We start from the raw sequence: 25526 nt of genomic DNA on the forward strand, positions 1-25526 counted from the left end.
TTAATATTGACGTTAAGTGTTCTTTGTTATCCTCTCTTATTACAGATTTGTTTTCCTTTGTTCCTACAGTTCGTAGGAAAATTCATTCGGACGATAGTTGGATTAATACGAATCCTATTAAGTTGGCTCGTTCCCTTCGTGACCTAGCTTATTGTTCTTACTATCAGAATAAGAGTATAGGTAATTGGAGGACATTCTGTAAATATAGGAACAAAGCGAAGTCAATCATTCGTCGTGAAAGAAGGAAGTATTACTCGAAGAAATTTAACGGGATGGGTTCGACAGCGTTGTGGCGGTTTTTTAGGGTGTCCGGTTTCACGGGTAATGATGGTATGGCATTTGATTTTGATGTTGATGACATGAACTCTTCCTTTGTTTTTCAGGGGTCGCCGAATGTTATCGATTTTGGTGAACATTTTTCTGATTTTACTAGTAATGGGTTTTCCTTTAATTGCGTATGTATAGATGATGTTGTCATTGCCCTTAATAAAATTAAATCTAAGTCTATTGGTATTGATGGGATACCTGTGGATTTCTTGAAAATAGTTTTTCCATATATTTCGGGTCATGTTCTAGATTTTATTAACTCTGTATTGACATCTTCAACTTATCCTTTGGATTGGAAGTGTGCTCGTGTTGTCCCAATACCCAAGACAAGTGTCGTTAGTGGTCCTGATGATCTAAGGCCTATTTCTATACTTCCTGTTCTGTCGAAATTGTGTGAGCACATTTTGAAGGACCAAATACTTTGCTATGTGTCCAGATTTATTTATGATGGTCAGTTTGCCTTCCGCAGACATTATAGTACCACCGGATTGCTTTTGTATTTCACTGATTTAGTTAGGAGCAATGCTAATATTAATAAAAGCACTCTTGTGGTCTCTTTGGATCTTACTAAAGCCTTTAACTCGGTTTCACATCCTTTACTCGTTGCTAAACTCAAGAATGAGTTTGGATTTTCGGGAACAGCTTGTAAGCTCGTTACCTCTTATTTGGTTGGGAGGTCTCAATTTGTTTCGTACAATGGAAGATCTTCGCAAAGTTTACCTCTTGCATGTGGATTACCGCAGGGATCTGTTTTAGGTCCTCTGCTTTTTATTCTTTATGTAAATAATCTTGCTGAATCGGTTTGTGATGTGAATTGTACACCGCTTTTATTTGCTGATGTTATTTTTCTTATTTTTAGTGGGGATAGGAGCTCTCTATCTAGTTTGGAAAGTACGGTTAATCACTATCTTTCTCTTGTTAAGGAGTGGTCGCTGAACAATGCTCTGACATTGAATCCTGCTAAGACCAAAGCCATTATGTTTGGCAGCCAGACCCACACAATCAACATTTTTCTTGACCAGTGTCCAGTAAGTATTGTGGATTGTCATAAGTTTCTAGGCATATTTGTTGATGATAAACTTTTGTTTGATCATCATATGGACTTCGTCCAGCGAAGGGTGTATGGGACTTTAAGGAGGTTGTATTCAACAAATTTATTCGTACCGCCTTGGGTTAGAAAAAGGTTAGCTCATGCTCTTCTTATGCCACATATTAATTATGGTTTAGAGGTCATTTCTGGGTCACTGGAACGGGTGTTTTTGAGGTTGCAACGTACTGTAAATTCTATTGTGCGCTATGTTTATGGGATTAGACGTCGTGAGCATGTCTCGAACTATGTTAAGGACTTTTTGGGTGCGAATTTTGAGCACTTTGTGGCTAGTAGGGTATTATGTTTTTTCTATAAAGTTATTCGGAGGGGTTCACCAGTTTACCTGACGAGCATGTTTGTTTTTAACTTGTTTCCTAGGAGTACGCAGATAATTATACCGAGGATATGCAATTCTTGGTTTGAGAAATCTTTTGTGATACGAGTTGCTCGGATTTGGAATTATTTACCGTTGGAACTAAGAATATTTTCGCAGTCGAACAATGCGTTTCGATTGAAACTACTGAATCATTTTTTGTCTCCAAGCCCTCATATCTCATAGCATGATTCCGATGATCCTTGTTGTGAACTTATGTTTCGAGTACTCTACTTATTTGAGTGCGTTTTTTAATAAATCGCTTGTTGCTTTTCACATCCTGTTTTATAATTTTTCACTTTTTTAGTTATGGCTGGGGAGCCAATCTTTTTCCTTTGCTTTAGAAATTAATAAATTTGCTTTTGTTAATTAATTGATGAATATAAATATATATAGATGTTAATTTAGTCTACTTTGAGCATAAAATGTTTTTGTATACTATTTATTGGCCTTGAAGGCTTTAGTATTATTAAATGGATTAATAATAAAATAAAAAAAAATAAAATATTTCAAATGAATTTGAATTTTTCGGCATCATGCCCAACAGTGTAAAAACGGCCAAAACGACACAAAACTTTACCCAAACGTTGTATCTGTTTACAGCTTAATACGTGTACTCAATTGGCGGTAATTTGAAGTATCTTTTGGTGAATTGAACAAATTGTTTTCCTCATTTCATGCTCAATCAACTCGGGTAAAGTATCTACCATGGCACAATAATACAGGTACAGCGGCAAAAACAGCTGGTTATCACACTAGTTGTCAAAATTCAATATTAGCTGTGTCTGGTTACCCTAAAATTTTTAACAATTTGTACCAATTGTTGCTGGAAGTCGTCTGTTAACACAAAAAACCAGCAAAAGAGAGCGATTCGAGAGAGACATTTTGACAGTTCTTTCACTGAGAGCTTGCAAATTCTTGCTGGACAAATTTCTTCTAGCAAGCACTTGCAAGCTCTTCTTCTTCCTGAAAACAATCAATCAGCCGTTTTTAGTTTTTTGTTGATTTATGTTTGTGAACCTTAAAAACAATTTTATTGTGGAAATAACATAATCTAATTGTATTGTTTTATGGAGAACAAATTTGTAAAGTGGAAAAATACTTTTTTGTTTCATTTTCTTTTTTATTTTTAATAAAATACAACGTGTTTGCTTCCTTTGTTGGCGGACAAATTGTTCTGTTTTGGCAAGTCAGCTGATTGCTTGCTGGTTTTTGCTGGGAAGGTGTCTGTTTACTTTTTACAATTATCTAGCAAAAGAGAATAAAAACCCCTTACTCTCTGAGAAAGTTCTTGCTGGACAATTCTTGCTGGGAAAGTAACCAGACAGACTTATTGTCACAACTGGGGCCTAATAGCACGGTTACACTACAGCTTTTTGCCGGGTTAACCCACTTCATGAGGATTTATTGCTTAATCTGGTCAAATCTGACCAGATTTGCCATACAAAAATTAAATCCTCTCACGACTGGGTTTATTTTAAATCCGGCACAAATCCACCAAAAATACAGTGTTGTATTCGGTATTTGTGCGAAAAAAATCCAACTCTACTCAAAAAGTACCAAAAGTTGCAATTGTTTTTGCAACAGAGTTAGTCGTGTTTTACACGTTTACGATTGGTCGCATGCGATTTTATGGAGTTAATAAATCCAAAGTTATTTGAAAATCATAAAATTATTTATTTTTTTTTACATTAGACACTTTTTTAACAAAAAGTACGCTTGATACCATGATACAAAAAAGAGGGGACGATATCTCATACGAGAAATTGTAAAAGTGTAACACACGACTTTATTAGTTATTTTGTATGTATACGTAAACAAACGTCAGGTGACAGTTTATATCCTCGAAAAGCTAAGTGTAACCAGCAAAGATTAACCCACTGGATCTATTAAACCCAGTGGGTTTAATAGTGTAACCGGGGTATAATTCTCGCATCCGTTATCTCTTATGTTACACTCTGAAACTTTCATACGAAACTTTCCCATTATTTTGGCGTTCTTAGGTCGAGTTCCCCATTACAGTAATTTCATAAAATTACTTTTGTATGGAACTCGATCTATGAACGCCAAAATAATGGGAAAGTTTCGTATGAAAGTTTTAGCGTGTAACATAAGAGAATCGAGCGAATTTTTGTTTGAAGACAAAAATGGTACAAATACACAGGTAGCCGCATCGGCAATTGTTGGTAACATAAGGTGTCAAAATTTGACATAAATTCGATGCAGTTGACACATTATGTTACCATCAGCTGGCATGATAATGCTACCTGTATTATTGTACCATGAAGACAAATTACGCATGGTACAATAATACAGGTAGCATTATCATGCCAGCTGATGGTAACATAATGTGTCAATTGCATTGAATTTATGTCAAATTTTGACATCTTATGTTGCCAACAATTGCCGATGCGGCTACCTGTGTATTTGTACCATGAAATTACGAACGATCGAAATTTTTGGATTCCCTTGTGCCATGTTCATACCAGCATTTGAATCACGTTGTTCGTTCTCATAATTACGTACACGAATTAACCCGTTCATACGGCATGGTACACAATTCATAGCAACATGATTCATATTTTCATGGTCTTTGTTTACTGATTTTAAAGAAAGTTTCAGCCAAAAGACGAGTAATGTTAATTGATATGAACTGAAAAAATATTTATCCTTCTTTCAGATATCGATTTAATATTATATTCTATTATTTTTATTCATGTTTTTTACTTTTTCTCACAATTTTGGTGTTTCCAGTATATTTTCAAAATTTTCTATTTTAAAAATTAACGAGAGAGAGAGTGAGAGACCTGCCACAATAACTTTTGGTATACAGACTTTCTGGCAGGCATTTGATTTTGGTTTCTAGATTTGTACGCGAATTTGAAACGATAGACAAGAAATGCAACTGCAATGAAAGAGAAAACAAAATTTGCTATGATTTGAATGTAAACTAGTCGTTGAACCGTTTACTTTTCATTCATATTTTGTAGTTTTTCTACAAATGTTTGGGTTTTTAATACTGTTACGGAATTAGATTTAACTAGTCTCCGTGTAGACGTTGTTTTATTCCCCGATACGATTTGTACCAAATAAAACAGGGTTCGTTTTAGATTACGTTTCTACAATGCTTTATTTACTTTATTACACTTATTCAGAACCGACTTTAATTACAAAGCACACAGCAAGTCTCTAGTTAGCACGCAGCTCTTATTTAACCGATCTGTTCAGTTCAACGCTTAAAACACAACTCACTCATGTTGCCGTTCCTACCGCTATTTATATCCAAAATCTCCTTGGTCTAGAATTATCCAGTAATCTGGCAACTTCTCGAATCTGTGCAGCGAACACACAGACGCACATTCCCACTAAGCGAACAACCATACTCACATACATACAAGTAGACCAGCACAGTAATGACGTAATTACAACAACAAACAAATACACGAAATACAAGAAGTAGAAACTAAACGATAATTACATGATTATGGCAAAACAAAATAAAAGCACATTAATGAAAGGTAAAGTAACATCTAGAATAATGAAGAGAGTTCTACATGGCAGTTGTTGTTGCTTAAATAAAGTAACTGCGTAATAAAACTTTACGTTACAATTCAAATTTTTAAATTAACGGAAATTAAACTAAACTAACTTAAAACTATCAGTTACATTCGTAACATTGCCTCCCGCTTAAGCCTGTTCGTCCCGAATAGGCACAGTTCCCTCTCTGTGGTATGGGCATTGGTAACACTGCCTCCCGCTTAAGCCTGTTCCTCTTGACTAGACACAGTTCTCGTTCCGTAGTGGTGGCAACCGATTTAGATGTACCCTCTACTGCGTCAGCTTTGGACTTCTGCTCTTCTGGACGTTGCTTTCTCTCCAGGAATCTTGACGTTATACCTTCTTTCTTTGTGGTCACCTTCCTAAGTGCCACCTGGTCTTCATCGGACTTGTCCTTCCTTGTTGTACGGCCGCTTTTCGATGGACGTTTCCTCGACGTACATCTTCGCTTTCTCGTCCTCTTTGCTGGATTTTTCCGCTTCCCTACGGGCCAATGGTCGGCGGCGTCCACCTTCAGCGTACGGACATCTACAGCGATTTCGTCAAATTCTGCGCTTGGGCGACACATACTTTTCTTCTCTTTGTAGCCCACATTAATCGGTATTTCCACATTGGACCAAGTCATCACACGGTGCTTTATGTCCAGGTTGATATCGAAGGCAATCATGAAGTCTACGCCAAGTATAACTTCGTCCACAATATCGGCCACTATAAAATCGAAATTTACAGATTTTCTACCCATGCTCAGCCTTTGGTAGGCCTTTCCATGAACCGTTGTAGTCTCGCCTGTGGCCGTCCGCAATTTGACTCCATTTAACGGCAATACCTTCCCTTTTACCAAATCCGGTCTAATAATGGACTTTGTTGCACCGGTGTCCAATGTCAAGGTACGCAATACACCATTGATGAAGCCTTTAGCCGTTAAGTTGTGATTCTCCTGCTGGACTATGGCTATAGAAATTGTGGGACCATCGTTTTCATCATCTGCCAGCGGCGCTTCGTGATTGACGGAATTCACTTTTTTTGATTCACCTGATGTCTCATTTTTCGGATTCTTAGCCACAAGTTGGTCTTCGCTTTTCAAAGGCGGTGAGGCGGATCTGGTCCTTGGTCGTTGCAATCTGCATTCTCGTGCAATGTGTCCAGCTTTCCGACAGTTGTAGCAAGTCCTTCTCGTTTTGCCAGCCCTTCGTTTCACTTTACCTATTACCTGCATTAGTGCATCTTTCATTAGTTCGACAACGGTCTGAGGATTGTTGTCCTCAACTTCCAGCCTCCGCACATTGCAAGCCTGAGGTTTCACCATTGTTTCTTGCTTATGTCCGCCACCGTACTTAAGTTCGAGAGCAGCAATTATATCTCCATAGTTGTTTCTAGAAGCGGCGGGAATATTCTGTAATACGTCAGCAGCACCGCCCTTCAATGCCATAAGTAGTCGTACCGCCTTGTCGTTATCGTTCCACGAATTTCTCGAAGCAACCGTCTCAAATTGTAATTTGAAGACATCAAACGATGTAGATCCGTCGAATTCAGGAGGCTTGATTTTCAGAGTGTTATCAATAACTCGCACTGGTCCTCCTTTGATTTCCAGTTCAGACATTTTCTTTTCCAGATTCACAATCTTCTCGTCGTGGGCCAGAAATTGCCTATCCAATTTCTTTAAATGGTTTTCCATAACCTCGAATCGCTTTCCAATAACTTGCGTAATATTATAGAGTCTTTCGCTGATTTTTGCCTCTAATTCTTCCAATTTTTCGTCGAATTCCTCCGTCAGACATTTGAAGCTTTCATTTATTGCAATAGATTCCTCTTCCATTCTCTTACTAAATTCCTTCGCCAACGTTACTGCAATAACTTTTGCAACCTCCGTATAACTCGGAACCGCGTCTGAAGTTTCATCTCTAATATCAAACTCATATTCGTCGATGTTCATTCCACGGCGCTCGAACTCTTCCAACAAGCGTTTTTGTAGTTCGGCCTTGTTGCCAGTAGAACACAATTCCAACTTACTTAGCTCCTTCTTCAAGTCTTCCACTCATGGTAGAACAAGAAAAGGTAGCAGCAATACCCAGCTGACTGAACTGGGTTGTAGTGTTAGTGTCAAATTCCATTCGACATTTTATGTATTTATTTCTATGTTCGATGTATATTAGGGATATATATTTTTGAAGAACAAATTTATTCATCAGAAAAAAAAACTATTTCCCATAAAGACGGCTTCATATCATTGACATGTAACCTCCTCCAGGTCCGAACGACATGCCGCACACTAAAACACCGCTTATAGAGGCGGTACAATATTTGTTAATATGTGTGGAATTTTGTTAAACTTGAAAAGAATAAAGCCCTAATAAACATGTGCTTTTTTGTTTTCAAAAGCAAATGATTGAAACAGCTTCTCTTTTTTCAATGAATTACCAGCGACCCGAAACATTTTTGCAAGTATTCTACTTTCTGCGAGAAATTATGCATTTAGTGGAATGATATGGAACATTCAAATTGAAAATCTAACGAGTTTTCATTCATGTTTTCCAAAATATTCAATCAAATGTGAAAAATTATTAGTTTTTTAAATTCCAATAATTTATAGACATTTCCTTGTTTTGTTTACATTTACGTTGACACTAAGGTTTACAAACAAAAACAAATTCCTTTGTGGTTGTTGTTCGAGTTGTATTTGTTGTAGTATTAACTTTACCTTGTATTTGTTCTACCATGTCTTCCACTCGTAGATCCTTAAGCTTCATTGTAGGATGATCGTAATCTCACTGCTGACACCAATTGTTACGGAATTAGATTTAACTAGTCTCCGTGTAGACGTTGTTTTATTCCCCGATACGATTTGTACCAAATAAAACAGGGTTCGTTTTAGATTACGTTTCTACAATGCTTTATTTACTTTATTACACTTATTCAGAACCGACTTTAATTACAAAGCACACAGCAAGTCTCTAGTTAGCACGCATCTATTATTTAACCGATCTGTTCAGTTCAACGCTTAAAGCACAACTCACTCATGTTGCCGTTCCTACCGCTATTTATATCCAAAATCTCCTTGGTCTAGAATTATCCAGTAATCTGGCAACTTCTCGAATCTGTGCAGCGAACACACAGACGCACATTGCCACTAAGCGAACAACCATACTCACATACATACAAGTAGACCAGCACAGTAATGACGTAATTACAACAACAAACAAATACACGAAATACAAGAAGTAGAAACTAAACGATAATTACATGATTATGGCAAAACAAAATAAAAGCACATTAATGAAAGGTAAAGTAACATCTAGAATAATGAAGAGAGTTCTACATGGCAGTTGTTGTTGCTTAAATAAAGTAACTGCGTAATAAAACTTTACGTTACATTTCAAATTTTTAAATTAACGGAAATTAAACTAAACTAACTTAAAACTATCAGTTACATTCGTAACAATACATTTTAAATTTTATTTTTTTCCTGTCATATTTAATTTATTTCGATATATTCTCTCATTTGTTAGAGATGGGACACATTTTATCGTCGTTCTGAGAGTAATTTAAATTGAACAATGTACACAAATCGTTGTTCGTTCTCAAAATTTTGTATGGGAAATGAAGTAATTATTTCGTAATTTGGGGTCGAACAACGAATAGAGAGCGAATTACCGTCAGTCTGAACAAGGCATAATACGATCGAATTTATTTAAAAAAGTTATCGATACATACGGTTATCGAACGGTGAAACATATGGTACACACAAATTATAACAAACAAGTAGTTTTGAGGCAAGTTTCTCGTAAAATGAAATGAAAACATGAAAATTGTATAAAATAATAGAAAATTGTGAAAAATTAAAAGTAATAGTGATCCGAAATAAATTCCACTATGTAAAAGTATAAAAATCGCATTCTGGCATCGAAAAATATATTTTTAATTTTTAAGAAACAGTCCCTTTTTGTCTAGTTTTTTACTCTTTTTACTGGAAAAAGTCATTAGTAATCATGGTACAATAAGAAAGGTAGAACAGGTTCGAAAAAACGATAGAAATTCAACCCTACACGTATGCCCGCTTCCTGTCAGAATTGTTATACTGGCATATGCAACAGGTTGCCTTTGTTTGTTTGATATTTTTTGTCATTTTATCCAATTCGTTAAAACAGCGCGAAAATGAATGAAACATAAATATTTGTTTTCACATATACATCGAAACACGGTCAAAAACTTATTTTCAAATTAAGTTTGATAAATATATTCTACAACGGCTCTGTAATTAACGATTTCATTGCAATTTTTTTTGAGTCTATTTTGAAAACATTTTTAATATTTTTCAAAACAAACACATACACACCATGGTACAATAAGGAAGGTAGAACAGGTTCGAAAAAACTATGGAAAATCAACCCTACACGTATGCCCGCTTCCTTTCAAAATTGTCTATGGTGACAAACGTCAAGTTTTGTTTTTGTTAATGTTTGTTTTGTTTCATATTTTATTAAATTTTTAAAATTAATGAAATGTGTTAAAAAATGAATAATACGATATATTCAGTCTTCGAAATTGCCTTTAAAATTTCATAAAGGTTTATTTACAGGACAAGACAATAACTTTTATGTGGATCTACTAGAAATGTCCCTGCTAAAGATCGTAACTGTTGGCTAATACGAAGAAAAGAAAAAGTATCAATAAAGTCAGGAGAAGTCTTCGTTTTATGAAGTGAAAGATTGGATTCTGTTAATTATCAATCTGTAAATTCGAGTCCTTGTAAGAATACAGAACATTAGCAAGAAAAATGTCAAGAAAAGCAGCTTTCATATTTCCACAACCTACACATGCGCACATGTATGTATGTATATTTACCACAGAAACTCCGGAAGTGACAAGGAGACTTCTCTCGCATGTTTTTTACGACGAGTCTTAATGGCTGTCTAGCGACCCCCAGAAATGTAGCCTGCAGGCGTGCTTACCATTTTACGGCTGCAAGGACTACTTAAATTCTCAAACGTGCGCCAGAAAATGGAGAAAGTGAAATTCTTCTTATTGGAGGTTAAGATCACATTGTAATAATAAATCCGATCAAAAATATATTGGGAATTTAGCTAAAGATTCACCTTTTTTCTTTATTTTATATTCAATAAGAAGTTACATTGTTAAATAGAAGTTAATATCGTGACATAACTTTGTTTACTTTGTTCATGTTCCATAGTATCTGCAATGTTCAATCTGATTGTTACTTTATTTCGCTTTATTGTGTGTCCTTGTCAACACTGGACTTCACATTTGGAGCTATTGAATTTAAATTTAATATCACATCCAGCAGACCCCTCAGAGCTACGGTTATAGTCCCCAGGAATTTAAAAAATGACCATTTGACCATTTTGATACGTCGCATCTTCTCACTGTTATTGTTTCTGTGTTTATTACGACTACAATTCTTTTTTTTTAATTAATATTCAGTAATGTGTGTATGTATTTTTTGGAATTTGTCAAAATTGGAATATTCAAAACAAAACGTAACAAAATGACGTTGACACAAGTTGGTCACCAAAAGAAAAAAATTATAATCAGCTGTGAGCTCTGTCATACCTTTCTTATTATACCATGATACACACGCAAAATAAAAACTTCAAATTGACAAAAGTCGGTCACACTCAGAAAAAAATTGAAATCAGATGTGAGCTCTGTCATACCTTTCTATTTATACCATGTTAGTAATGTGTTGTTGATTGGTTTTATTGCAAAATGTTTCATTAACGTTCGTTTTTGCCACAAAAATAGTCATTTCGACAGCAGATGTGTGGCGGGCATAAACTCGCAAGATTTCACTCGAAAGTGTATTCGTCAACGGATGCCGTAATCCAAATACTGAAAATATCGATCGAAATAACTCGATCAAGTATGCGAGAATTAGGCCCCTGGTCATTCTGTGAGGTCGCTTGCACTCTTTACTAAAAAAAGTTATTTCAAGAATGGAAAACAAGGGCAAAGAAAGTGGCATCTATAAAAGGAAAATTCTAGGTAAATTATGGAAAAAGCTATCGAAATATTGGCGAAACTGTAGGTAGAACATATTAGTCTATACTTAGAGTGATAATTAACTATAAACAAATCGGAATTTTGAAGTCAAAGCCAAGATCTGGACGGTCAAAGCTCAGTTTTGGACGGTCAAAAATATTATCAGAACGGTGAAGGAGCTCCCTTTCTCCCTTCTTACCCATAAGCTCAAAACATTTCCATGAAAATTTTCATAGTCCGGTACAAGACTAAAGTTGGGCAATCTAGCTCCTGGAGCGGATCGATCTTTCAGATCTTTCAAGTTCCTTTTGCCAAAAGGAACTAGTTCCTTAATATAGTTCCAAATAGTTCCGAGAGCGATATAGTTTAGTGAATCTTTCTCTTTCATCGTTCTTTCTACTTCCTTCGTTCCAAATAGTTCCGAGAGTGAAGTAGTTCGACGAATCTTTGGCTGACTTCATAAATGCAGTATGATGCGTCAAATGAAATCGTCGCGACTTCATAAATGCAGCATGTCTCTTTATTGACATCGTCGCGAGTTCATAAATGTTACGCGACACATCACACTGCGCAGCAATTGCCGAATTTCTGCAGTTTTTCCAAGTGGACTGCACACCAATTGACATTTCTTTAGTACTGTTATGCCAACTGACATTTGCAAAGAAAACAGGAAAAATACATAAGGAACTATTAGAAATGGCGGATTTGCAGTAATTATTCAATAGAATAAATTTATTTTCAAAAAACCGAATTTTACTTTTAAAAATTGTAAAAGTGGCAAAAGTAGCAAAAGTTGTGAACTGCTCTCATATCAATCAAGGCATATTTATATAACCCTGCGTTTACAAATGACAGGACAGTTGAGTTCATGTATTGATTGTCAAAATCCCACAACTTGCCTGTGTGACGTAGGCGTCCCGACAACTGCAAAAACAGTTTTAAAATTTTGAATGAAATTCGTCGATTTCTTTTTATTTTCCGTTCACATATTTTGTTTATGTCCATGTTCTTTTGTTTTCAACACTTTTCAATTATTATTTCACCTATTTTTACAAAAATGCCAAAAATTTGTCTTCCTTACTGTCTGTGAAAAAATGATGGATAGAGGGAGACAAACGACAAATGTATGTATGTGTTAGTAAATCAGAGTTGTATTTGAAGACAAACTGTCTGGTGTAAACGCCTAGTAAGGTAGCAGTGACAATCAGCTGTATTCTTACTTTTTTTGTAAATTTAGTTTTCAAAATGTAATAGGGTCTACTCATGAAATTTGAAACTTCGAAATTTGCTACCATAAAATACTGCTTTTCAACCTAAACGTGCAACAAAAATTACCCACGAGAGTTCAGAATGCTTTATATTTACATTTTGATTCAAATTTGTTCTATTTAAGAGAATTTTCAAAATGTATTCATGTTTTTCCTGAAACATTTTTTTGGAACGACCCTATTATTCAATATTTTCTTTGACAATTAATTTTCAATAACAACAATGTTGTTTTTGTAAATTTGTTAGTTGTTGTAATTCATGCATATACATACCTTATAATAAATATACCTTGATATCAATTGTATGCTTACATAAAGTAAAGAAACGCTTTTCGAGTAAAAAGTGGTAAAACTTGAAGATTCTTGAACGTAAAGGAACAGAGCTAATGTGTGCGTTCATGAATGCAGCAAAATGACACGTCCAAGGCACATTGAATAAGGTAGCCGATTCATGCCAGCTGATTGAACATGAAATGTCAAAAAATTTGTTGTAAACAACATACAACAACAATTCTTCATAATAAAACATAACAAATGTTGACATTTAAAGTGTATAACAAGAGGTCTTTTGTTGTTGCTATTTGTCGGCTACCTTATTCAATGTGCCTTGGACGCGTCTCTTTTTTGACAATGTCAGTGTTGCCAATCATATTTACATCGTCTTTTTATGATTGTGTCAGTTTTTGGAATGTAAATACTGCATTTATGAAGTCAGCCTTTCTTTTTGTTTTCATCTGTTGGTGGATGAATTGACATAAAAGTAAATAAATTGCAGCGATGTAACGAGGATGTGATTTACGTGCAATTAAATAAAGAAAATGAATTATACAAATGAATGGAATTATATGCACGGCTGGAGCTTTATGAACTAAAGGAACTATACAAATGAAAGAGCCGGATATAGTTCCAATGGTTCCTTGTTCGGAATAGTTCCTTAGAACTAGTTCGTTCCGGAACTACACAACTCTACTGAGCTGAATTGTTTACGTTCGTCATTGATTTATTTTGCACAAAAATCCTTCAAAAATGCCGGGGCCAGGTCGTCAATTTAAGAAAAACTACAATAAAAAGGAACGTCCTATCATCGATGAAAATAACCCAGTGCTAAAAGCATTCCAATCATATGCTATTGAATTGGATGCTAAACACGATCGCTATGAAAGGATTGTTAAGATGAGCCGAGACATCACCATTGAATCCAAGAGAATCATTTTCCTACTGCATTCCATAGATATACGTAAAAATAACAAGCAAAAAGTATTGGAAGAAGCCCAGACACGTTTGGAAAAAGTCATTAATCAGAATTTTAAAGCCATAGCTGAAGAGCTACATGGATATGACCCTTATCAATTTCGTGGAGCCTATTCACCAGGTCTGCAGGAATTTATCGAGGCCTATACATTCATGGAATATACAAAATATGTTGAAAATGAAGAGAATACAAGTGAAGGTGAAATGATTGATTGGATTGAACTGCAGAAGAAGATGACATATCCATCCTCGTCGTTGGAAGAGGGAAAAGGCGATGACGAAGCCGGAGGTGGTAGTAAGGACACGTCATTCTTTGTTGATCCTACTGAATATATTTTGGGTGTTTCTGATCTCACCGGCGAACTTATGCGTCGTTGCATAAATTCTTTGGGTAGTGGTGAAACAGATACCTGCTTGTCTTGTTGTAAAGTCTTGCAAAAGTTTTTCACAGGGTAAAGCACTATGAATGTTTTTGTAGATTATTTTTCTAATGTTCATTTCTCTCCCTCTTTTGCAGTTACATCAGTTTAAATGTCCATCGTTGCCGTGAGTTATCACGTAAAATTTACACTATGCGGCAAAGTGTCTTGAAGGCTGAAAATGTTTGCTACAATGTCAAAGTACGTGGTGGAGAGGCAGCTAAATGGGGCGCCATGTTCGATAGCAAATCCATTGCTGATGATATAGACGAGGGATTTTTCTAACTTGGAAGCCAGGATTTCCAATGGATACATTCAATGAATTACCTTTAAGTTTCAAATGTTTTTCTTTTTACTTGTTTTAACTTAAAAAAACTGAGTTGATAATTTCATTAAATGATTTGACCTTGAGGTCTTTATAAAATGCAAACGTTTTCCTTGTAATATGAAACCAATTATCATCTTGTATAATACACGGGCCTTCCTTGTAATATGAAACCAATTATCATCTTGTATAATACACGGGCCTTCCTGCGAAGGACCTAAATGTTTTAATGGAAACAACATAAAGAGGCCCATTAGAATTGTGCTTCCATATAGAAGATGAAAAGGCCATATAATTCCTACAGATACGATAGAGGACAATATGCCCTTCCAATCAGAAATAATGGAACAGTCCAATTTTTTTATTATGTGCATATTCCCTTTAGTAGCCGGCCCCTGACCATGATTTTGTAACTCGGGAACAATTTTCTTTTCATTAATCATTTTTCTTTAAGTTGCCGGTCATTAAACAAGAGAATTTTCCTTCAGTGGCCCATATCGCGTGAAGTATACATTTCCCCAGAAAGTGCTATACGTCGTTGGAATTAGGGGTAAAGGAAAGATATGCCCTGAAATAATCTTCCTTCGGATGTTTTTATAGAATTGTTTATTTTTTATAAATACATTTTTGTCTTCAACTTTCTGCCATCTTATTTGGTTCAATATTTTCACCATTCGCTTCCTTTTCCTCGATCTCCAATATTTTCATTTGTAGACCAAGAATTTCTGGTGTGGCTGTTTCAAATTTGTTACGATACTCTCTGATTAGCTCCAATAAATATACGCGTTTCTGTTTTATTTCGTTTATTTGATTACGAAGTGATTGATTTTCTTGTAGCACTTCGTCCATTTGATTCTGCTGGTATTTCAATTGAGCTTGTAAATATCGTAGACGTTTTTCCTTGTACTGCATCCGTATTGGTAGGGTACGTTCGGAGGGAGTTTTGAATTCCAGATTCCTATAATACCGACATAAAAGTGAATGAGTAAAGAACACAATACAATCGCGCAGTGTTATTGATCACAACGAATACATACCATTTATTTCCCGCATACGCCTGAAATTTCTCCTTACACATCTCCAATGAAATGAGTGCCTCCGAAACACCAGCATTTTGCCAAAAATTATTCAATGTATTTATCATTTGTTTCTGTAGATTATTGCGTACACTATTGATTATTTGTTCGCGATGTTTCAATACAATCTTCTCTCTTTCTATGAGAGTTTTAGCAATTGGTTCCAAATGGTTTTCGTTTAATCCACTCCACATCTCCGTGTAACGTTTCGCATATTCTTGTCGAACATTTTCACCATAATCTTGAAATTTAACAAAATTCTCTTCAACGTTCTCATCAGTTTCTTTGTTTGCTGCTGGATTTGACATGTTTCGAGGATAATTAAACAATTCGATCAAAAATTAAATAAATTGCTTTTTCGCGGTGAACAATAACAGAATGAAATGAAAAGTTTGGCGCTTTTTACATTGGTTCACTTTGGTGAATACGAGTTCATCGTACGACACGAATAACAACACAAAACAAATTTTGCTGATAAAAATGAGTAGCCAAAACAAAACTGATAGGTGAGTATGAGGAATCAAGAAGAAGACATAAGAAAATTGATAATTATTGCATAGGTTCATATGAATTATTCCGTTAAATGAACTATTGGAACTATACCCAGCTCGCTAATTTTGTTTACAGGATTAATAGAAATGTCAATGCAATTTTTCTAGTTTTTGGAAAATTTGCAAATGCCAAAATGCTACTATGTAATGAGTAATAAACCTTATATAACTTTAAACATATTTAGTTAAATATAAAAGAAAATATAAAGCAGTATAAATAAAAAACACAAACATTAGCTCTGTTCCAGAACTAAAAAGTTTTTACAATTTTTACCACTTTTACACATTTTGCGTTCCCGTACACAAAATTTATATGAAAATCGTTTGCGACTTTTACAACTTTTACGAGTTTTACCACTTTATAAAGTACGGGAACAGGCCAATCATCTTTATTGGATCGATGGAATGGGTTCATATGCTGATGAAAAGATCGGATCTTTCACGACTTCCTTTGCACGGTTTCAAATGCTAATGAAAAGATCGGATCTTTCACGACTTCGTTTGAACCAATGCAAAAGATGACAGGAAATCACGTCATCACTAGACCGCGGAATCCTATGCAAATGCATATATGGTTAGGATGGTCGTAGAGAAAATCTGATTAGACAGAAACTCGTTTTATTACAAAATAAAACGAATTAGGCCCAGAAATTTTTGCATATTTTGCATATCGTGCATATTTTGACATATTCGTACATATCTGCATAAAATGAGCATATGCAAAACCTTATGCAAAAATATATTCAAGGATTTATGGTCTAAATATCGCACCGAAATGGCTGAAATTTGGTATTAAGTCTTCGTTAGGGGTATGCAACATTACAACTGAAATCTGTGCGCATAGGTCCACGTCTTCATATAGCCCCCATAGAACGGTACCTACCGATATTCGGTATTTTGAAAGTTGTAGCCTCAATATCCCACCGAAATGACTGAAAACTGGTATTAAGTCTTCGTTGGGGGTATAAAACATTCCACCTGAAATTTGTCGGCACAGGTCCACTTTTTCATATAGCCCCCATAGAATGGTACCTCCCGATTTTCGGTATTTTTAAGGTTGTGGCCTCTATATCCCACCGAAATGACTGAAATTTGGCAATTTTTGTTCGCTGTGGGTATAAAACTTTCTGAAATTTGTCGGTATAGGTCCACGCCTTCATATAGCCCCCATAGAACGGTACCTCTGGATTTCTCGTATTTTGAAGGTTGTTCCCTCAAAATCCCACCGAAATGACTGAAAATTGGCAGTTAGTCTTCGTTGTGGGTATAAAACATTCCACCTGAAACTTGTTGGCACAGGTCCACGTCTTCATATAGCCCCCATAGAATGGTATATCCGGATTTTCGGTATTTTGAAGGTTGTGGCCTCAATATCCCACCGAAATGAATGAAATTTGGCCATTTGCCTTCGCTTCGGGTATAAAACTTTCCAACTGAAATTTGTCGGTATAGGTCCACGTCTTCAGATAGCCCCCATAGAACGGTACCTCCAGATTTCTGGTATTTTGAAGGTTGTACCCTCCATATCCCTCCGAAATGGCTAAAATTTGGTATTAAGTCTTTATTGGGGGTATAAAACTTTCTACCTGAAATGTATCGGCAAAGTTCTACGTCTTCATATAGACCCCACAGAATGGTACCTCCCGATTTTCGGAATTTTGAAGGTTGGGGCCTCAATATCCCACCAACATGACTGAAATTTGGCATTCTGTCTTCGTTGTGGATATAAAACTTTCCACCTGAAATTTGTCGGTATAGATTCACTTCTTCATATAGCCCCCATAGAACAGTACCTACAGATTTCTGGTATTTTGAAGGTTGTGCCCTCAATATCCCTCCGAAATGGCTGAAGTTTGGTATTAAATCTTCCTTGGGGGCGAAAAACTTTCCACCTAACATTTGTCGGTTTAGGTTCAGGTCTTCATGTACCTATTATTGAAATATTTGTTGCATACGAAAATATGCAAAATGCATGAATTTTGCATATGCAAAAATTTATGCATTTTGCATAATTTTGCATATGTCATATGTTTCGATTGCAATGTAATCAGAAGTCAAAAATATGCCCAGTCCCAAAATTTGACATAAATCGGACCAAAAATAGGGGTTTCATAAAATTCCGCTGTCTAGTCATCACATAGAACCCCCTTTGAATTCAATATGGAGTGCTTCCTTGCTGCGTGCTGGGAAGCAAAATGGAGTGCTTCTTAGCTGCGTATTGGGAGGCAAAATGGAGCGCTTCTTTTTCTACTAGCTCTCTTGTAAATTTCATTGAGGAATTCATAGAAAAAATTTAATTTCGCTGTACTTGTACTGTTTTAACTGCATACATAGATGTTAACTTATTACTGGGGTATTTCTTAAACCAAAAAAAACACCTTTAAAAGACAAAATCGTCGTGTGACTATACCACCTCATCGTGCATGTACTAGCTCTGTTCCTTTACCTGAAAGAGTCTTCAAGTTTTACCACTTTTTACCCGAAAAGCGTTCCTTTACTTCAGACACCATACAATTCAAATGTGAGTAGTTTACAACTTTTACTACTTTTGCCGGTTTTACAATTTTCAAAAGTAAAGGAACAGACTAATGCCAAGTTTACACTTGCGCTCCAAAATCCACTGGATTTCACGAAATCCTGAAATACACCCCGGTGTTTACACTTATTTTTTTGTTGATTTCAAACATATCGCAATGATCAAGGTAGATGCATATGCGCAGCTGAGCGAACATGAATTTTCAAAACAAGTTGTTGTAAATTGAATTAAACATCAAAAATATAAGACAATATAGAACTTTACAACTTTATTTCGAAAATTATCGTAAAATTATCTATATATCGTAATAATTGTGTATAGTACCAAAAAAAAAAAAAAAAAGATTTTATCGTTGAGACATCATAATAATAAATTCTGATAGATAAAAGTTGTGCTCAGAACCTGCAAAATATTAGTACTTGCAGTAGTTTTTCCGTTTAGTGCTAAAAATGCGTTCCCGTATACCGAAATCTAGCAAGACTTGCAATTCTCTTTAAAAAAAATAGCGACGAATAACACCCTCTTCTCCTGTTTTCTGCCATAAAATTTTGGCCTAGTAGAAACCAGCAGCAAGCATGTTCTTATGTTCATTGGTATCTAATATTATAACTGATACGTTAATTTTGACATTTCTGCTGGAGTTTTTGCAATTTCCGTCATTTTTCCGTTCCCGTATTTTTTAGGAAATTTGTATGGGGAAGCAATATTTGACAATTCGCTCTATTTTCTAAAATTACCATTAAAAAAGTACGGGAACACAATGAAAAATAGCATTGTAACAAAGTAATTTAATATTTTTTCACATTGTTTACAAATTTTGATACTAACATTTTTTGTTGCAGCAATTCGCACATCTACCTTGTTTATTGTCATACGTCAAAAGTGTTGCAACTTTTGGTACTTTTTTAGGCAAAAGCAAGGTTGTATATCATGTGTACTGTGATTTCGATGTTGATTTCGCTGAAATCACGAAATGAGATGATTTCATTTTTGTATGCGAAATCATGATAAATTTTGCTTGATTTCGCGCGAAATCACGAAAAGCCTTTGAAATCACGAAACGAAGCCGAATGTAAACCAAACACAACTCTGTATACACACAATAGCTTCGTTCCACAACTAAAAAGTTTTTACACATTTAACACATTTTGCACATTTTTCAAAATGTTCACTTCTCTTTGAACAAAAATGGCGCTGAATGGCTTTCTCTTTAGAAACTTTTTACACGACAAATTTGAGCGAGCAAAAATGTGCAGCATGTTTGCCGGCTTCCTATGGGCTGACATGCCGACTTTGACATTTGTTCCAGTTTTTTGACGTTTCTGCCGTTTTTCCGATCTCGTACATGTTGGAAAAATGTGTGAATTGAACAATTGTTTGACGGTTCTCTCTTTTGCACATTTTACCATTAAAAAAGTACTGGAACGGAGCTAATAGTGTTGTGGTCGTTGGCAACACTCTTTATCTCTTCTTTTATATTTCATTGACAACATTTGATTTATAACGGCATTTTTTGTTTTTGTTTTATTCGTTGGTGTTTTGTTTTATATTTGGTTGGTTTTGTTTATAAATTCCAAATTCCGAGGGAAAAGAAAAAATTTCAATCCTGCAAAATGCCAAGTGAAATAATTACATTGCAATTAGGACAATGTGGAAATCAAAGTGAGCTTTCTTCTATTCTCCCCTTAAAAAATTTTACACCCTATTAATTAATGAATTCCATGAACTCCATTCATTTGAACTATTCCATTTAGTTGGTTTTGAATTTTGGAAACGTTTATGTCTGGAACATGGCATTTCTCCAACGGGCATGTTGGAAGAGTTTACCACCGATGGACTGGATCGTAAAGATGTGTTTTTCTATCAGGCCGACGACAATCATTATATACCAAGAGCTGTGCTTTTGGATTTAGAACCACGTGTAATACACACCATTATGACATCGACGTATGCAAAGGTAAGACCATATTCTTGCACTCCACTTCATTTAATGAGATATTTTTTCCTTTCAGCTCTATAATCCCGAAAATGTGTATCTCTCCAAACATGGTGGTGGTGCTGGCAATAATTGGGCCTCGGGCTTTAGTCAAGGCGAAAAGCTACAGGAAGAGGTATTCGATATTATAGATCGTGAGGCAGATGGTAGTGATTCCTTGGAGGGTTTCGTTTTGTGCCATAGCATTGCTGGCGGTACTGGTTCCGGAATGGGTTCTTATATGTTGGAACGTTTATCAGATCGTTTCCCCAAGAAATTATTGCAAACCTATAGTGTTTTTCCAAATCAAGATGAAATAAGTGACGTTGTCGTACAACCCTACAATTCGCTGTTGACATTGAAACGTTTAACAAATTGTGCTGATTGCGTTGTGGTGTTGGATAATACAGCCCTGAATCGTATTGCTTCGGATCGTTTACATATTGAAAATCCAACATTTACACAAATCAATACTTTGGTATCTACGATAATGTCGGTTAGCACAACGACGCTGCGTTATCCTTCATATATGAATAATAATTTGATTGGTTTGACGGCTCCACTGATACCAACGCCACAGCTGCATTTCCTGATGACCGGCTATACACCGTTGACAACGGATAATGATGTAAGTAATGATATATGATCTTTTAGAGGAGGTCTTCTTTAGATAGAAGACATTATGGATGTCACCTATAAAAAGAATTACATTTGGATGTCTTCTATAGATAGAAGTCCTTCCGGAGGTCTTAGAAGTTCATTCGGAGGTGTTCTATAGATCCTTTCCAAAGGAAAGGGTGTTTCTTAAGACCCTTTCCAAAGGAAAGGGTGCTTCTTATGCCTCTTTCCAAAGGAAATGGTGCTTCTTAAGACCTTTTTCTTTGGAATGGGTGCTTCCTAAGACACTTTCCTTTGAAAAGAGTGATTCTTAAGACCTTTTCCTTTAGAAAGGGTGCTTCTTATGATTCTTTCCTATGGAAAGGGTGCTTCTTAAGACCCTTTCCTTTGCAAAGGGTGCTTCTTAAGACCCTTTCCTTTGCAAAGGGTGCTTCTTAAGTCCCTTTCCTTAGCAAAGGGTGCTTCTTAAGACCCTTTCCTTTGCAAAGGGTGCTTCTTAAGACCCTTTCCTTCGCAAAGGGTGCTTCTTAAGATCCTTTCCTTTGCAAAGGGTGCTTCTTAAGACCCTTTCCTTTGCAAAGAGTGCTTCTTAAGACCCTTTCCTTTGCAAAGGGTGCTTCTTAAGACCCTTTCCTTTGCAAAGGGTGCTTCTTAAGACCCTTTCCTTTGCAAAGGGTGCTTCTTAAGACCCTTTCCTTCGCAAAGGGTGCTTCTTAAGATCCTTTCCTTTGCAAAGGGTGCTTCTTAAGACCCTTTCCTTTGCAAAGAGTGCTTCTTAAGACCCTTTCCTTTGCAAAGGGTGCTTCTTAAGACCCTTTCCTTTGCAAAGGGTGCTTCTTAAGACCCTTTCATTTGCAAAGGGTGCTTCTTAAGACCCTTTCCTTTGCAAAGGGTGCTTCTTAAGACCCTTTCCTTTGCAAAGGGTGCTTCTTAAGACCCTTTCCTTTGCAAAGGGTGCTTCTTAAGACCCTTTCCTTTGCAAAGGGTGCTTCTTAAGACCCTTTCCTTTGCAAAGGGTGCTTCTTAAGACCCTTTCCTTTGCAAAGGGTTCTTCTTAAGGTCCTTTCCAAAGGAAATAGTGCTTCTTAAGGTCCTTTCCAAAGGAAATAGTGCTTCTTAAGGTCCTTTCCAAAGGAAATAGTGCTTCTTAAGGTCCTTTCCAAAGGAAATAGTGCTTCTTAAGGTCCTTTCCAAAGGAAATAGTGCTTCTTAAGACCCGTTTTAATGGAAAGGGTGCCTTTTATGTTTATATTTAAAGGGAAGGGTGCTTCTTAAGGCTTAAGTTAATTTCTTTTAATTTTTCCTCTTTCCTAGACCAATGTTAATGTGCGCAAGACCACCGTCTTGGATGTTATGCGTCGTTTATTACAACCCAAAAACATGATGGTGTCATCAGGGCCGGATAAAACAAATCATCATTGCTATATATCCATTTTGAATATCATACAGGTGGGTAACAACATCTCCAACCCATATCTATTATAGAATACATATTTTGTTTCCTCTTCCTAGGGTGAAGTTGATCCAACCCAAGTCCACAAATCGTTGCAACGTATACGTGAACGTAAACTGGCACAATTTATACCCTGGGGACCAGCCAGCATCCAGGTAGCCCTATCGCGTAGCTCTCCCTATGTTCAGAGCAATCATAAAGTTTCCGGCCTTATGATGGCTAATCACACGGGGATAACCTCACTTTTTAATCGTGCTTTGGCCCAATACGATAAGTTACGTAAACGTGGTGCTTTCTTAGATCAATTTCGTCGTGAAGATATGTTCAAAGATGATCTCTCCGAATTGGATAATTCACGTGATGTAATCGATTGTTTGGCCCAGGAATATGAGGCGGCCACGCAAAGTAACTATTTGCAATGGGTGCCAAGGAATCGTGGAGAATAGGGAAATTTAACTAAATTTAAACGAAATAATGGAATATTATTATGTAATGTATTTTTTTTTTTCAAGTACAATATGGTCATAAATTTGTGTGCAAGAAATCATGAAATTTGTCAAAAAAGACGCCAATAATAACCTTTACACAATGATTATGATTAATTTTTATTACGATAATTGGGGCTAAATGTGTTGGCAGATTATTAATGAACTACTCATAAAATTTGAGGTACATACATACAAAGAGAGGTACGTACAAATGCATTTGAATATACATACATACGTTAATACATATTCGTTATGTTTAAGAACGGCAGTGCACAAAAAACGGGCTCCAAATCATCGAAGTTAATTAAGATGCGTGGGTAATAACAATACTGACATGGAATATGACACTTGGCTGCAGGGGAAGTGTAAAGTAAGAGGTAGACTTACCGACTATGGTAAATTTCAGGTTTTCATTGGAAGCAATTTCTGATTTTTAATCAGACTTAAAAGCGCAAACTTTGTTTGCTAAGATTTGTGATCCCTTCTACCGTAACGCCAGGTACACGATTGCCACTTAAATCAAGTTCTTCTTCCTTATAAAGTCCACCGAAATTTAAATTAGTTTTTCTAAAAATGTTCCAAATCAAATATACTTTCATTTTTATTAAATATGACAAAACAATTTATTGAAGTATGCCATTCGACGATCGATATGCATATACAGTGTCATATATATGTGCTATCTACACCAAATATAGATGTCTAAATGCTTGCATTTAACAAATTCTCATTAACATAAATTGTCAAGAATTTGTCCAAATACACAGATATTTGTTTGGTGTTGTTTGCAAAAAAATCCCAAGATTTCAATCATTTAAACATTGAATTGTTTTGTGAAAGAATATGCTTTTGGAACAATAGTTTTAACAGATAGTTATCAGGAAGCTAATTTATAATTTTTATGACCATATGTGGCAAAAGTCTGATGTGACTTATTTGGCATCCGTTCTTAATGTTATCTAATACAAATTGGTTTGTCTTCCCATCTTATCTCATTATGGCAAATGATGATTATATGAAGGCGTCTAATTGATTTATATTTTTAGGTATTTGTTATTAATTTTGTTGAAGCCAAGATAAGGAAGACTTAGTAGAATTGGTATTGGTATTCTAATAACAACCAAAGATGACAAAAAATATTAATTTTTTAAAGATTTTTAGGCCAAAACAAAGATGCCACAAACGTGGATTTTTTAAAGATTTTTAAGACCAACCCAAGAGGCCACAGAACGTGGATTTTTTAAAGATTTTCAGGCTAAGGCAAAGAGTCCACAAAACGCGGATTTTTTAAAGATTTTTAAGACCAACCCAAGATGCCACAAAACATGGATTTTTTAAAGATTTTTACAACAAAGCAAAGAGACCACAAAACGTTGATTTTTTAAAGATTTTTATAACAACGCTAAGGGGCCACAAAATGTGGATTTTTAGGCCAAGGCAAAGACGACATAAAACGTGGTTTTTAGGACAAGGCAAACAGGCCCCAAAACGTGTATTTTTTAAAGATGTTTAGGACAAGGCAAACAGGCCCCAAAACGTGTTTTTTTAAAGATATTTAAGACCAAACCCAGAGGCCACAAAACATATTTTTTAAAGATATTTAAGACTAACCCAAGAGGCCAGTAAACGTGGATTTTTTAAAGATATTTAAGACCAACCCAAGAGGCTACAAAAGATATAAAGATATTTACGACACAAAACGTGGACTTTTTAAAGATTTTTAAGACCAAAGCAAAGAGGCCACAAAACGTGGATTTTTTAAAGATTTTTAAGACCAGCCCAAGAGGCCACAAAACGTGGATTTTTTAAAGACTTTTAAGACTAACCCAAGAGGCCACAAAACGTGGATTTTTTAAAGATTTTTAAGACCAATCCAAGAGGCCACAAAACATGGATTTTTTTAAAGATTTTTAAGACCAACCCAAGAGGCCACAAAACATGGATTTTTTAAAGATTTTTAAGACCAACCCAAGAGGCCACAAAACGTGGATTTTTTTGAAGATTTTTAAGACCAATCCAACGTGGATTTTTTAAAGATTTTTAAGACCAATCCAAGAGGCCACAAAACGTGGATTTTTTCAAGATTTTTAAGACCAATCCAAGAGGCCACAAAACGTGGATTTTTTTAAAGATTTTTAAGACCAATCCAAGAGGCCACAAAACGTGGATTTTTAAAAGATTTTTAAGACCAATCCAAGAGGCCACAAAACGTGGATTTTTT

General features: G+C 35.7%; 3 protein-coding genes across 5 annotated transcripts; 2 read left to right on the forward strand and 1 right to left on the reverse strand.

Annotated features, from left to right (window-relative positions):
* Nucleotides 1-13554: 13554 nt before the first annotated feature.
* On the forward strand, nt 13555-14707 carry Trax (Translin associated factor X). Its single transcript, XM_073965101.1, has 2 exons — nt 13555-14316; nt 14382-14707. Exons 1-2 carry the CDS (start codon nt 13640-13642, stop codon nt 14566-14568), a joined length of 864 nt encoding a protein of 287 aa, XP_073821202.1. The 5' UTR covers nt 13555-13639; the 3' UTR covers nt 14569-14707.
* Nucleotides 14708-15205: 498 nt separating this feature from the next.
* Nucleotides 15206-23899, reverse strand: LOC141393704 (uncharacterized). 3 transcript variants are annotated; one of them, XM_073967070.1, is made up of 3 exons: nt 23693-23899; nt 15646-15976; nt 15208-15566 (listed from the first exon to the last, which is right to left on the reverse strand). In XM_073967070.1, the coding sequence occupies exons 2-3, from the start codon at nt 15876-15878 to the stop codon at nt 15242-15244; spliced, it is 558 nt and encodes a 185-aa protein (XP_073823171.1). In that variant the 5' UTR covers nt 15879-15976; nt 23693-23899; the 3' UTR covers nt 15208-15241. The 3 variants fall into 3 exon arrangements, with proteins under 3 accessions (XP_073823169.1, XP_073823171.1, XP_073823170.1); XM_073967069.1 differs by having other exon boundaries at nt 15646-15979; XM_073967068.1 differs by lacking the exon at nt 23693-23899 and having other exon boundaries at nt 15206-15566; nt 15646-16195.
* On the forward strand, nt 20279-23409 carry gammaTub37C (gamma-Tubulin at 37C). The gene is made up of 5 exons (XM_073965102.1): nt 20279-20433; nt 20526-20728; nt 20784-21374; nt 22679-22813; nt 22877-23409. The coding sequence occupies exons 1-5, from the start codon at nt 20385-20387 to the stop codon at nt 23261-23263; spliced, it is 1365 nt and encodes a 454-aa protein (XP_073821203.1). The 5' UTR covers nt 20279-20384; the 3' UTR covers nt 23264-23409.
* Nucleotides 23900-25526: the final 1627 nt, after the last annotated feature.

The sequence above is a fragment of the Musca autumnalis genome, unplaced genomic scaffold, assembly GCF_047663935.1.
Source record: "Musca autumnalis isolate F117 unplaced genomic scaffold, ASM4766393v1 scaffold_2, whole genome shotgun sequence".
Lineage (NCBI taxonomy): Eukaryota > Metazoa > Arthropoda > Insecta > Diptera > Muscidae > Musca > Musca autumnalis.